The following is a 14,476-nucleotide window of genomic DNA, read 5'->3' on the forward strand; positions in this document are numbered from 1 at the left end:
ATCATAAAAGAAACCACAGCCTACAAAACTCAATATTCAAGCTAAGCTTCTCCTTTTTCGTTTTGTTCGGATTGCATTGCATGTTGTATGTTTTGTTCTTTGTCATGGTAGTGTGAGGTACGTGGCTGATGAGTAAAAAGATAAGAGTTTATCCAATGAGGTTCTACTTTCTTCTGTTATGGTCCCTCCATCTAATTCAATGGAATATTAAGACTATCTGGTATCTACATCAAAATGCATAGAATATAAGAATGCGAGTGTAGTTAGCTAACCGACTTAGTTTTATGACTTTATCCATGACAATTTCAATACTCATTTAATTATATATACAGGAGCATCTATTTCTTATTCCCAATTCATTTAATATGTAACTGGTAATATTTGTAAATTTAGAGTTTTTTTTTATGATATTCTCAAAATTCTAACATGTTCTAATATTGGTAAAAACAACACATTCCCGATAATTTTTTTTAGGAGTAGTACGTACATTCAAATCTTTCTGCGCGTATTATGATCGATATTAGAGTCACTGTGTAAATCTAATAAAACTGTAAAACATACTTCGCTACTTGGGAGATTCAGCTTGAATGCTTTAAAAAACTTGTAAATGATAACTATTAACTAAAGAAAACTTGTCTTTGTTTACAAATTTCTTCAGCACTAGTTCAATATTGGTCGTTTTGCCCAATTTAGCTTGTAGAGAAGATATAGCTTAGATAGGAACTAACTGTCCAACTACCTCCATCCCAGAAATTCTTAGCTTGCCCAATTGACGATTGACAATTAAGAACAAGTGCAGCTTCTCGTTTGTTCTCCATCAATTCCAGAATATGCCACGTGTCACCCTTTTTATTAATCAAATAAAGGGGAAAGAACCATTTATGATCGATTGATAGTTGTCCTCGTCAATGAACATGCATGAGAATCGACAAGGCACATTCGGGAATTACGTGGCCTGTTGGTCCTGGTGCGGCTGGACATCGATGATTACTCCACCTAGTATTTAGGTTCCCTGACGTATATTTGTATACAGTACATGAAATGAAGATGATTTTATAGTGATATAGAGGCAGTTTACTATTGCATTGAGTGATTGAGTTAGTTTACGACTTATTTTTATCAGGAATTATTATGCGGTTTTTACGATTGTTCCTTCGTACCTATATTAGATTATTAGAATATAAAATGATCGAATATACTCGGAGAAGAAGAAACCAAAGACCACGAAATTAATAATTATAGTCGTTGATGGTGAAAATTATGCTCAAGAGGTTTATGGGTGCATGTGTATGTAATCCAAGTAAACAGCATTTTACTTAATAGGTGTTTGTTCATTTGAATCCAACGTAATTAATTCTCTAGCTATATACCAAAATTAAAAAGATGTGTTCTAAAAAAGGAAGCATTGGAGCTCTGATTAATTTGAATTCCCCTGAAATATTGGTCGAAATATTAGATTCCCCTCAACTTATATTCATGATTCCGTCCCTGCTTCCAATATCAAAATTATTACGTATCAGACTAGCAGGGAATACAGACTTCACAGTTCAGGTCAAAAGGCCATCTTACATACATGGTGATCCTTTCCTCGAAAACGACTACGGCGGAATTGTCTGATGGAAGCTAGTCTTCATCTGGCGATCGACTTGGTGTCTTAGGGTTTTCGACTTTTCTGAACCTCAACCTAATATATTTACTTTCCTTGATAGATCAAGTTGACTCTCTTTCTTGGCAAGGGTCTGGAATTAGGCCCAATTTATGGCTTCTAACCTTGACTATGGGCAATGGTGTTTAGGGTGGCTACAAATTTTTGAATCAATAATCCGACTCTGAGCCGGCTACGGGCTACCTCTGTTTAGTTTGTTTAATTTTAGGGATTTTGCAAGCAATTACCATATATATGTCTTGATTTCTTATTTCATCATACATTCAAGGCGAGCTATTATGTATAATTACTTGCTTATTAGTAAAATGGACCTTCAATTGTTAAATAATAATATGAAAACACAGCTTTTTGTGGCGGTCAAATCGATCTTGATAAGAAGTTTCTCATGGCTACTCGGACTAATCAAGTGAGCAATATCTTGATTTCGTATTTTTTGATTTCTTTTTACATGCTTTCATAAAATGTGTATTGAAGTGAACCTTATCTCCAATATTCTTTACATTTGGGTTCTTAATTTTTGGGTATTTCTTTCAATTTTTTGCTTTTTGTTTTGTTTGTTTGTTTGTTTTTATTTTTTCTGAACTTCTAAATCTCGTAATCTCATTATTTACAGTTCTTACATCGTACATCGTTGTAATGTGCTCACTAGTTACACGGTTGCACTTTACAGTTAATTACATATTTGTCCTTTAACTAGTTACACCGTAAAAGTAATTGTATTTGTAACGATCGACCTGTAGCCTTTGATTATATGCTTTTGCCTTTATATCATAACAATTAGTTATGAGCTACTACCAATGAAAGCACTACAAATTAAAGCCAAGCCAAATCCAAATCTCAAGCAACCAGAACAATTGTCTCAGTGCAATTGTCTTCGAGTGAGCATTGTCTTTCTGATATGTCACCACAATTATAAAGCGAATGGAGTAGCCTATAGTGCACTCTTCACTAAATGGTGCATGCATGTTAGAATGCATATCCTTAGTTGAGACACTTGTTATTATCTCAAGTGGTTTTCTTAGTGCTTATTGTAATTTGAGGTTTAGGCACTATGGCCCCCATGTATTATATGGTTTCATTAATGGTAAATGCTTGATGGCAGCCGTACCGGCCCCTTACTTTTTTAAAAAAAAAAAATCATCTCAGATCTCATTTTAGACTTTTGACAAAGACAACTAAACTAACAATGTGCAAAAGTTATTTAAGTCTTACTAGAAAAAGTAGAGATTATATCTCGAATAAATCTTTTCAACATAAAAGCAAGAAAAGAAAAAGAAAGTATCATAACAAAAAGAGAAGCCTCTGACTTCTCTCTAAACCCTAAAGGCCAGTTTTTCCTGAGTGTGAGTTCGAGGTCGTCCAGCGGCGCCCTGGCGTCGGGGCTGGCCTCCGGGCTGCACTAGCGTCTAGGGGTCTGCTACCGGACAGGTATTGAAGGCTATTGCCCGTGGGTTTCTGTCGGAGGGGTGTTGCGCTGGGTTTGGCAACTGGTTTCGATTGGGCTGGGGCGAGGCGGTGGTCGTGCAAACAGGGCCGGTGGTCGATCCCTGATGAGGGTTTATTGGTCGACAGTGCCACAGGTTTCTCGTTGGCGGTGTGTGGTGCAAGGATCTAAATCAGGGTTTGGTTTTTCTCCGTGCTGGCGTGGGTCGTGGCGGTTTGGGTCACGGGCGGTGAGGGATCGAGGCGGCTCTGGTCGTGGATGTGTGCAGTGGACGGAGCTCAGCCTGACTGTTTCGTACGTGGGGGGATGGGATGGAACAAGTGGATTGGACCTGACCACGCTGTTGGGCCCTGTGTGGACTTTCTTTGGCGGCTGCCCTTTTGGGCTTTGAATTGATTGGGCTGGGGTTTTTTAGCCCTAGTCCATTATTTATGTTTTAGCATAGTCTTTTACAATAATTTCCTTTTAGGAAACTAATGCACGTTATGTGCACTCTATGTATCTCTAGTGCCTCTAGAGTAGTACCAAAAGAGGATATCCGCTATATCTACGTACATGAATGTCTAATTGGTGGGTCACTGTGGGTAGGCCTGGGCTCGGGTCGGGCCGGGCCCGAAATTTGGTAAAACCGAGACCGAGCCCGAAACAATCGGTTCGGGCTTTTTTGAAAATGAAAACCGACAGAGACCGATCCCAAATGGGTCGGTTCGGTCTTCGGGCTTTTCGGGCCCAATATGCAAAATACACAAAAATCCAGTAAAGAGGCGAGGTTCGAACCCCCGACCTCTTGCACCAAATCCTCACTACCCACCGCTGGAGCATAAGACGCTTTGGTAATATTATGTTCCACATTTATATTTATTTGTCCTAAGGGGTAGAAATAAAACAAAACAAAAGGTTCTGCCTTCGTTTACTTTCTAGTTTCTTTTCTACCCTCTCTTTCTTTTCTGGTCTTCTTCGACGCTTTCTTCTTCTTCTGCAGTTCTATACTTCTATTCATATATTCTTCTTTTTTTTTTTTTCCCTTCCTCCCTCTTTCTTTTCTAATCTTCTTCGACATTTCTTATTCTTCCTCTTCTGCAGTTCTATTCATATATATAGATATTTTTTTTTCCTTCCTCCTCAATCCCCATTATGCAGTTCGTCGGTGGCATGTTGGATGGAGGGGAGAGTGAAGAGGGGTTCGGGGTTAGGAGGAGTGAGGATTGGGCTGGGTTGACCCGGAGGACTTGGGTGACGAGGTGCCCAGAGCTTTGGATCTAACTATTTTGCTGCCGATTGGATACCGCCGCCGCTGCTGCCGATTGGATCTAACTATTATTTGACATGAGTTTCAGGCTTTGCACCCATGCCCACGTCCAATACGAGTTCCTTCCGGGAGCCACACAGGAGGAGCTAGCGACAGAGAAGCCGCGGTCGATCGAGTTGGAAGTTGAGCCCGTGGAGGGTGCAGTTAGCGATAGTGGCGGTGGTGATAGCCATAGCCATGAGGAAATGATCATTCGGCTGAAGCAGAGATTGGTGTCGCATGTGTTGGAGATACTGAGCCAAAATTGCTAACGGGTCTGCCGTCTGGGGTTGAATCGTTGATAATGGGGCTGGGTTTTCAGAAATCGGGGAAGAACAAGGGTTGACTGGCTGAGATGTTGTTGAGAGAGACAGAGGCTGAGATCATCAAAATGGAGGAAAATCGGGATGAATCGGGCTTTCGGTCTCTACATATTTGAGGCCCGAGACCGAACCGAGAAAATATATTCGGGTCGGGTCCAAGACCGAACCGATATTTTCAAAGTCAAAACCGAACCGAATCGGGCTTTTTTGGGTTTTTCGGGTCGGGTTTTCGGTTTTTCGGGTCCGGACGCCCACCGCTAACTGTGGGTACTACCACTACCTTCTTGTCTGTCTGTAGATGGCAACCGAAGGGTATGTAACAGCCTATTCTGGCTTTAGATGAATATATTGGCATCCGCCCTATGGGTTTGGGTTTGGGTTTGATTGAAAAATAATAATAATAATAATAATAAATAAAAGCAAGAAAACTTTGCCCAAAATTTTTCCAAAAAAAAACAGACAATTATTATAGCAATTTTGACTAAACCGAAAATGAAAATACAAGAGCAGAGACGGGAATTTCTGATAGCGTTACATACATCCGCACCTTCCCTTTCTAAAAAACGTTTTTTATTCTGATACTAAACCCCGAATGCTTTGTCGCTCTCCTCAATTAGGGTTTGCAAAACGAGCCTAATCGGAATCGGACCACTGAGAGTCCTCTGCGGCGTCAACGTTGAACAAACACTCGCGGTAAGCGATTTAGTTTCACCCATCAAACTAGTTCAATTTTGGAATTTCAACTTCATACTCCTTAATCTTTGTTGAAGCATCCAAAACCCTTTCATTAAATTTGGGGGTTTCCTCAAAGAACGTTAAAGTTTCAATCTTTGCGAGAGTGAAAGGTGTATGGGCTATGAAAATGCAATCATCTCAGTTTTGGGCCGTCACTGTCTTATCTTTCTTATCCAAAATTGTTGCTTACGTGAAGTTTTGGGTGGTTGAATTTGGTGTAGTCTTGAAGTTTATATGTCTATGATGTTAGGTTTGATGAGGGGTTAGTAAAGGCTGAAGCTTTGTAATCTTGTTGGGTAATTGTATTAGCTCAAAGTTGATTTCAGGGTTGCTCAAATGGAGGATGCCCAAGAAGTATCTGAGACAATGTCGGAGGGATCATCCGAAAAGATACAGGAAACTCGCGATGAAATGCTCTCCAGGCACAGGTAGTTTGTTCATGAAGTCTCATTGTTGGTTCTGTTCTTGTAATTCTGCATATGATATATTTGGCTGCTGATTGCATCTGTTGTGGAAATAAGTTCAGTTATATATATTGAAGTGATAGTCCAACACTGAAAGTCGTCATATAAGACATACATCTGTATATACATTTTTTGATGGAATTTTGTGGTGATTTTAGACTGGATCATGACATGAATCAGGCATTGAGGAGCTTCTGTTTGAACTAAAACAAGACTAGCTCCACCAAGTTACTGTGTGCACTAGATATATCTAGTTTTCTCCCGACACCTCCATAATCATAAAAAATACTATTCTTCTCTGTTAATAGACCTGTGAGTCCATGACCATGGCTGGTGCCTGGTGATGCTGGCCTAAAAATTGCTCGTCTTTGGTATATTTGTCATCACAATTAGTTTACTCAGGATAAAGTAGTAGAATAAATATTAAGAATCAGGATTGCTTGTCAGTTGAATAGAGGCTGGTGTCTTCAACTTATTGGGTGAACTTCTCTGACTTTACCGAAGACAATTCATTTCAATCCCCTTTGTCATTTTTGAATATACAGAAAAGAGACTTCAAAGTTGCAGGACAAGGAAATTCAATTGAAAAAGGCTGCAGCAAAAGGTAGCAAGGCTGAACAAAAAGCTAAGAAAAAGCAGGTGGAGGAAGAGATTTCTCGACTTTCTGCTGAGCTTAAAGAGAAACAAGCCGAAGAACTTGCATCATTAGGCTATAGCAGCACTAACAATGGAGGTGAAAAGAGTAATCTGGATACTTTAGTGAAGGCCATAGCTGGTGTTTCTGTAAGCAGTCAACCTGAGAATGCAAAGCCTAGCAAGAGTTCAAAGAGAAAAGTGAAAAGGGCTCAGGAGGATGCAGCAAGGGAGCAGAGAATTCAAGAAGAGCAGAGCAACTTAGTAAGCGATCGAATGGTTGAAGATGAGAAACTAGGAAAAAAGCTTGAACCCCTTGGTTTGACAATTAATGAGATAAAGCCTGATGGTCATTGCCTCTACCGCGCTATCCAGGATCAGCTGGCTCACCTTTCTGGAGGTTCTTCACCTTACACATACCAAGAGCTTCGAGAAATGGTGGCTGCGTATATGAGGAAGCATGCACCTGATTTCCTCCCATTTTTCTTGTCAGACAATCAAGGAGATGGTGATTCTGATGATTCCCTTGCTGAAAGGTTTGAGAATTACTGTAAGGAAGTGGAGTCAACAGCAACATGGGGAGGACAGCTAGAGCTTGGGGCTTTAACTCACTGCCTTAAAAAGCCAATCAAGGTATACTCAGGATCATTCCCTGATGTGGAGATGGGTAAGGAGTACAATTCTGAGAGTGGAAATGGTTTTGGTTCTTCTGGTTCGAGTATTATGTTGTCATATCATAAGCACGCATTCGGGCTTGGTGAGCACTATAATTCTGTGGTCCCAATATGATCAAATAGTAGCAGCGTCAACAAAAACAAAACCCTTGGCTTGCTCTCTAGTTTGTAATTTGTGCTGAGAAAAAGCACGTTTTGAGCTCCTTTGATTATTGATACTACAGTAGATAGTACTGCCGCTACAATCGGTGTTTCCTTTTATTTCAAACTTTTCTGGACTACGTTGTGTAGCTGAATATGGTTAATGAGTATTTGACACATTTTAGAGCCATTTATGGCTTATGCTTCATGCAGCCATATACACAACTTGGGATTGTCTACCCGAGGTAGTTAGAAATAGCCTGTGTAGTTTAATTTAGCATTCTGTGATCTGCAGGATAGAAGGAAAGAAAAACCCGGTGCTATAGTCTGATAAATCTGGATCAGCATGTGTGCTGAGCTACCTTACCGCCGGACAGACATGTGGCACGCTTCACTGTTTGTAAGGTGGAATTATCGAGTTGCAGATCCATGCTACTTGTTCCATCGCACAGGCGGCATGTACATCTAGATTACTGTGAGGTTGTGGTTGCTAGGCCATTAAGCACTTTAGTTCATGGGACATTCCCGATTATGTCTTTTGTTTCAGTGATGGCTTTTTAGAGAAGGCTGCTGGTGAATGGTGATGACCGACTCATCAGGCTCTAAAGCAGGAGAACGAAGTCAATTAAGCTGTTCTTTTCTCTTCAAAGATTAACTTCTCTTAAACTGGCACTCTGCAGCTAACTGGGCTTTCCTAAGCAAAAATGCAATCAAATGCTCAAAAACGGGTTGGCCAAACCAGACCCTTATTAACCCAAATGGACTACACTAATTACCAAAGAAAAAGATTAATGTGTAATTACTATTTGGGGAGCCACATGTAGAAACTAGCAAACAGATTAATCGAGGTGTCAAACGGAGGGATAGACACACACTCAATAATCGTGTCATGAATTTGATAGTGCGGCCAAAACCCCCTGCCCATTGAGTTAAGCTTTGTACTATGCTTTATGCAGTCTGCCCGTGTCCATACATAGGCTTTTTTTAATTTTATATGTATTTAAGGAAAACTGAATTAGGAGAGAATTGAGTCGTACTTTCATTGATAATATGGGTATCTTTATATAGAGAATTACAAGCATAGAGATAGAGTTGTACATGGAAACATAATCATACATTGATTGGATATCTCCTAAGATTCTCTGAGAATATCTCTAATATAAACTCTATTTCAATTAGAGCAAGTAATCTTGAGTTTGGGCCAGACACATATTCTGAATTTACTTGAACACTCCTCCTTGTGTCGTCCAAACGTAGTGCTCCTCTCGTTGCCTCATTAAAAACTTTGCCGAGTAACAAAAACCATGTGGGACAAAAATAATATCTGTCGAAGGGGAAAAAGAGCACAACACACCCTTCACGTTTCGAGACCATACATGTAGACATCTTCCCCAGATGACAACGGTCATGGGAGTTCGGATAACTTCCGCAAAAGATGCTACCAACATGTTTCTCGAAAGTGGAATTTAGGCAATGACTTAGTGAGTAAGTCTGCCATATTGTCCTCAGATCGAATTAACATAGTTCACTTTGATATTGAGGAGAGTCTGTTGTTGCTGATTATGCTTGGTGTTGTCGCTTTTGATGTAGCATTTGCTTCTTTATTCAAAACAAGCAGCATTATCTTAAATGCTCGTAGGCTCATCTATGGTAGACTTCAAACCACAATTGTTTCGAACATGCGTAATTATGGATCTAATCCATATACATTCACAAACCACTTTGTGAAGAGCAATAATCTCTGCATTGTTCGAAGATATAGCGACTATTTCTGTAGACCTCCAAGATATCACGGTCTTTACCCATGGTGAACACTTAACCATTTTGGGAATGACCTTTGTGTGGGTCAGAGAGATACCCAACATCAGCAAAACCTTCCAAAACACATGTCGTTTTGGGATGGGGATAGTGGACGCAGGCCAGTGTTGGCGGCATTCCTGGTGTGTGATGGGTCTGAATCCATCATCTCTTTGTAGGGATAGAACAAGCCCATATCAATCATACATCTCAAGTATCGAAAGATATCGATATCCAAAATTACCAATAATATATGATTTGATCATACAACACAAAGTCAAAAGCTGTTGTATGATAATTTGCAAGCTAGTATCACACAACAGGTATAACTATGATGTTGTACAATGTAGTCCATATTTGGACCCAAATTTGTGTCAAGCTAGGAGGGAAATCTGCCGCTCTTTTTTTTTATCATTCACAAAACAAAATATTCTTGTCAGTGTTGTGAAATCACCTTCTACATAAAAACTTCAAAATTTTTATGGCCTTATACAACGTAAGGTTCTTAATCGTGTTGTATGATTGACTTTCTATCATCACACAACATCTTTTTTTTTTTCGTTGTGTAAAAAGTGTTGTATATTGAGATTATTGGCCTAGTGATCTTTTACACCAATCCAATGTCTGGCGCAGAGCTATATCTAGCTAACAAGTTCATGGAAAATGAGATGTCCGGTCTTGTGCATTGAGCTAAGTACAATAATGCGCCTATTGTACTCAAGTAAGGCATTCCTGCCTCTAGCACATCTTCGTCATCATCCTTTCGACGAAGAGGATCCTTTTTAGGATCAAGACTACGGACGATCATGGGGGTGCTTGAAGGCTTGACCTTGTCAAAATGCCTAAGCATCTATCGACACGATGCTCAAGTTCCAAACCGAGACATAATCGTGTTCTCCCAAAACCTTCATCTCAAACTTGGATTTCAAGTGTTCAGCGGTTTCCCTTAACTCTTTAAGGGCTTCTAATGAAGATCATGTCCAACATGAACCGCGATAGAATCCGAAACTTGTTATGGAAACGCGTGGGCATATCCCTTCCCAATCAAGTAGTCATTTTAGTGAGCGTTTCAACTTCTTTGTAAACGCGCTCCGTGATCTAGAGCCACTTGACTTGGTTAAATGAAGTTCACCATGAACCTTCATGTATATTCCGTATCTAGATCCCCATAGAGATACGTAGTGACCACATTTGTAAGCTGCATAATCAGTTATTCAAAAACTACCAAACTGACAAGGTAGTGGAGTGCAATGACATCCATTACGAGAGAATATGTCTCATCGTAGTCGATTCCAAGGTGTTTTGTGAGAAGCCTTGCGCCATAAGGCGAGATTTCCATCTCTTTTTCTCATCACGCTTTCTAACGAAGACCCATTAGTCAATAGGTTTTATGTTAGGAGGTGTTGGCATCACTGGCTCAAAAACCTTCCTCTTCGTTAGAGAATCCAACTTAACCTGGATCGCATCTTTCCATTTAGTCCAAATCTCTCTACGTTGGCATTCATTCATCAACGGAGCGTGGTTCGATATCATCGGACTCAACAAACTCATGCGCAACGAAGTGCGTGACTACATCATCAATTATGATGGAGTTTCTATCCAACGTCTCATGTACACTAGTGTAATTTTCATAGAGCTCTATATTCTCAGGAATAGGTTCTGACGTTGAGGAGTCCCTCAACGATAACCATAACCCGGAAGATTCTCATGAGACGGATTTTGAGTCTTAATGATCAAAGGATTGAAATGTGTCAAAGTATCCTTCGAACTCACTGGCCTCCCACGCATCCTAGCTGGGGTCATGACCTGTAACGCTAGAGTGCCACTATCTTTGGCTTTGGCGCCATGCCTACCTCCGTGTAGGGTGGCACTACGTCCTCTAGTAGGAACGTTCTTCTTTGCAGGCATGTTTGCAGCATATTTGTGTGATCTCGTCACTTTAACGGGGATCGAGATGAGACATAGTGGGGATAGGCCACGACAATTCTTGTCGTTCCTGCTGAACATCTGTGTTCTTATCTCCCCCTAACGATGGGAAGACTGTATCATCAAAGTGACATCCGCAAATCTAGTGGTAAGGAGATCGCCTAGCAAGAGCATGAAGTGGCGGACGATTGTTGGAGTCTCAAATCCAACTGAGTTGCCCATTCGTCTGTAAGGACCCATTATAGAGCGCTGTGGCGGTGCAATTGGCACATAAAGGCACACTCAAATATGTGTAAGTACGATACTTGTACCCAGTCACTAGCTGTAACTCAGAGGTAGGTTGAGTGGCGGTGGGTCGTAGACGAATTAGCATAGCTGCATACGATATTGCATCACCCCAAGCGGATATAAGGAAATTAGTGCGCATTACCAATGTCCGGACTACCATCGTAGTCGTTTCCGCGAGACCAATTGGGTGTGTTTATGGGAATATAATATATAATGTCCAACATTAGTCCCAATGCAATAACCATCGAAAGTCTTCGATGTAAACTCTCTAGCATTGTCAAGTCCAATTGACAGAATAGGATGATCCAGGGAGTGAGCCCGTTGTCATATGATATGTGCTAGAAGTGTAGCATAAGCAGCATTTACAGGTGGACAATGGCACAACACGTGACCAGCGTGTTTGCGTATCAACCAATATCATGAGATATTTAAACGCCCGCAAGTTGGTTGAACTAGTCCACAGAATCCCCACCGATTCTATGTAAGAACAGAATTAGTATTTTTATATCCTTTACATAGGACGGTCTCAGTCCTAATTTCCCTAAGGAACGGGCTTTGTAAACCGAGCGAGAGGCTTTAAAAGCAACCAATGAGGATTTTGGTTGGGCCTGAGTGTCTGAAACGCTATTTGAAGCAAGTTGGTGATTGCAGCATCACCTGGGGAGCCATCACTATGATGGATGCTATCCATGGTGTCATGGATTGGGACTGTGCCAGCCCTAGGCTGGTGGTGGACGGAAGCGGTGCCCTAGGCAGCAGCGTCGGTCACACTTAGTTCAGAAATCAACTTTTGATTCATGCTTCATTTCGCTCGATAGAAAAGATGTCCATGTGAAGTCTTTAGTAGACGAATCATCATATCATGACCAGGATGACCTATCTTATTGTGACAAAGCCAATATGTGTCTAAATCCAAGAGATATTCTCTCATAACTTTATTGGATTTTATAGCTCGAATAGTGACATAGAGTCCACTAGAGAGACACATAAACTTCTCTAAGATGCGCCTTTGTTCGCAATCATTAGAGGTATTGCAAAGGAACTCATTTCTGTTCTCTACACGCGTTTTCGCATGGAATCCGTTGGCTATTCCTAGGTGCGATTGGCCCTAGGAGCGTAGAGAGTTTCTGTGACAGTAATTAAGGTGCCATTTGGCAAGTGGAACTTGGGCTAGTCCATGTCTTTGAATTAATACTGATGGCCCAGCCATCGTGGTCACAAATTCATATGCTCAAAATCAAAATGGAGTCATAAAGAACTTGAAATTTTATTCATAAGCCAACAGGTTGGTTACATCATTGTCTCTTTGACCAAAGAAAATCTAATCCAAAATGCTAGCTAATGCAAAACAATGGTAGTCGTCTAACTTCTTTCGGTAATTCCAAAATAAATGTGACCAGGTGAGTAGAGAGATGTCAGTGGAGCAAGGCTCGCTTAAGTACCACTAATCTCAGAACCTTCCTAGACATCACACTTACTTTGGGTGAGTCTACTTTGAAGAAAGACTAAACCATTGGCATTTACTACAAAAATATATGGCAATTGCCTATTACATCTCTTGGAAAAAATAAAGACTTAAACAGAATTGGCGATCTATTGATCCCAGCCAGATTTGTAGTCTTCAACCCTTCACTCTAGATCATCTTCTTGATCTTCTTGTTCCACATAGTGAGCTTCTCTTGCTTCACAATATGCTTTGTAGGCAGTGACAAATTCTTCACGAGCTCTACAAATGTGTGCCCAATGATAAGTCAATTTCTCTTATTTGGTATCCATTCTTCCGGTTAAGGCAAGAATGAACTCTCTAACCCTAATCATTATGCCTTGTTAGGGCCACAACATCTAGGATTAAAGGCGAAGGGCACAAGAAAATAGAAACTTAGGCAATCATTCATTCTCGATTAAGCAACTACTTGACACACCACACTAATTACATGAAGCTAGTGAACAAAAGAACCACCAATTGTATCACACATCACAAATCTCAAAACATAACAAAGAGAATGGTCAATTCCCTAAAATTTATGCATCAAGAATCAATTAACATAGTAATTAGAGTGCACCCATATGAAAATACATTATTTATCACTTGAAAAATATGTTCATTACATCAAAATTGAGCTAGAGTTAGAAACCCTAGCTCCCAAAAGTAACTACTCACAACCCATATTCATGAACATCAAAATTACAAAATTCAAATAGCAAAAAGTAGAAAAGTGTAGGAGAAAACAAGGAGAGTCACAAATAGCTATGCAGCTAGCATGACAAGCCTTAAATTACAACCCCACAAAATACTCAAATCTTGAATCTTGTAGAAATTGAGTCCCTTGATGGATACTTGAAGTTTTGTATGAGTAGTCCTTCAAATCTCAAAATAAAATAAAATAAAAGAGGAAAAAAATGGAGGAAGAAGATGGGAGAAGAGAGCAGCCCAAAGGGCTGCCCTGTTTTGGTGGTGTGCAGCTACAGAAGGGTTTTTTTTTTCTTTAGGAGAATAGGTCGTGAGATATATATATTCGAGAGAGAGGAGAGAATGGTTAATTATTGAAGTGGGTGGCTGTTGGTCTTCCAAGAGGAAGAGATGGATAAGCTACACGTGCTGAGTATGTGAGGAAGAGAAAAAAAATCAAGCTGATGGCCAGCCACACGTTGGCTCTTAATTGGCATAAGGCAATTAATGTAATTGTTGCATGTTGGCTGGAGGCTAACGTGATTAATTAATCAAATGCTTGATTAATTAATCAAACTAATGATTAATTAATATAACCTTTTCTCTTTTCTGCAATTTTCTTCTTCTTCTTTTCTATTTTTCTTTCTTACCCACCATTCCACAATCTCGAATATTTCCATATATATTGTCAAGAGACTAGTCGGGTTTCGCTCTCAAACTTGCATTGACCATGGTTGACTGTGTCGACAATTTTCGTCCTTTTGTCGAAATACTCCGATTTGCATAATTTCCCACATTTTTATCTCGATTTCCGCAATTCCGCTTATTTCCTACATAATAAATAAAAATGGATTAATTACATCATAATTGACTTAAGGATTAGCTTATTTCTAGTGCTTTAGATACAATTACATGCATAGAAATGCA

At 40.1% G+C, this 14,476-nt stretch overlaps 1 protein-coding gene across 1 annotated transcript; it reads left to right on the forward strand.

Moving 5' to 3' along the window:
- The first annotated feature begins 5,226 nt into the window (after positions 1–5,226).
- LOC133740185 (OVARIAN TUMOR DOMAIN-containing deubiquitinating enzyme 5) lies at positions 5,227–7,576 on the forward strand. The gene is made up of 3 exons (XM_062168106.1): positions 5,227–5,414; positions 5,783–5,884; positions 6,466–7,576. Exons 2-3 carry the CDS (start codon positions 5,793–5,795, stop codon positions 7,340–7,342), a joined length of 969 nt encoding a protein of 322 aa, XP_062024090.1. The 5' UTR covers positions 5,227–5,414; positions 5,783–5,792; the 3' UTR covers positions 7,343–7,576.
- The last annotated feature ends 6,900 nt before the right edge of the window (positions 7,577–14,476 follow it).

The sequence above is a fragment of the Rosa rugosa genome, chromosome 3, assembly GCF_958449725.1.
Source record: "Rosa rugosa chromosome 3, drRosRugo1.1, whole genome shotgun sequence".
NCBI lineage: Eukaryota > Viridiplantae > Streptophyta > Magnoliopsida > Rosales > Rosaceae > Rosa > Rosa rugosa.

What these genes read in the sequence shown, in the direction of transcription:
- LOC133740185 (XM_062168106.1), top strand. Translation starts at nt 5,793, where the DNA reads ATGGAGGATGCCCAAGAAGTATCTGAGACAATGTCGGAGGGATCATCC. An exon ending in GAAATGCTCTCCAGGCACAG is followed by an intron (nt 5,885 to 6,465) that starts GTAGTTTGTTCA and finishes TTGAATATACAG; the next exon opens with AAAAGAGACTTCAAAGTTGC.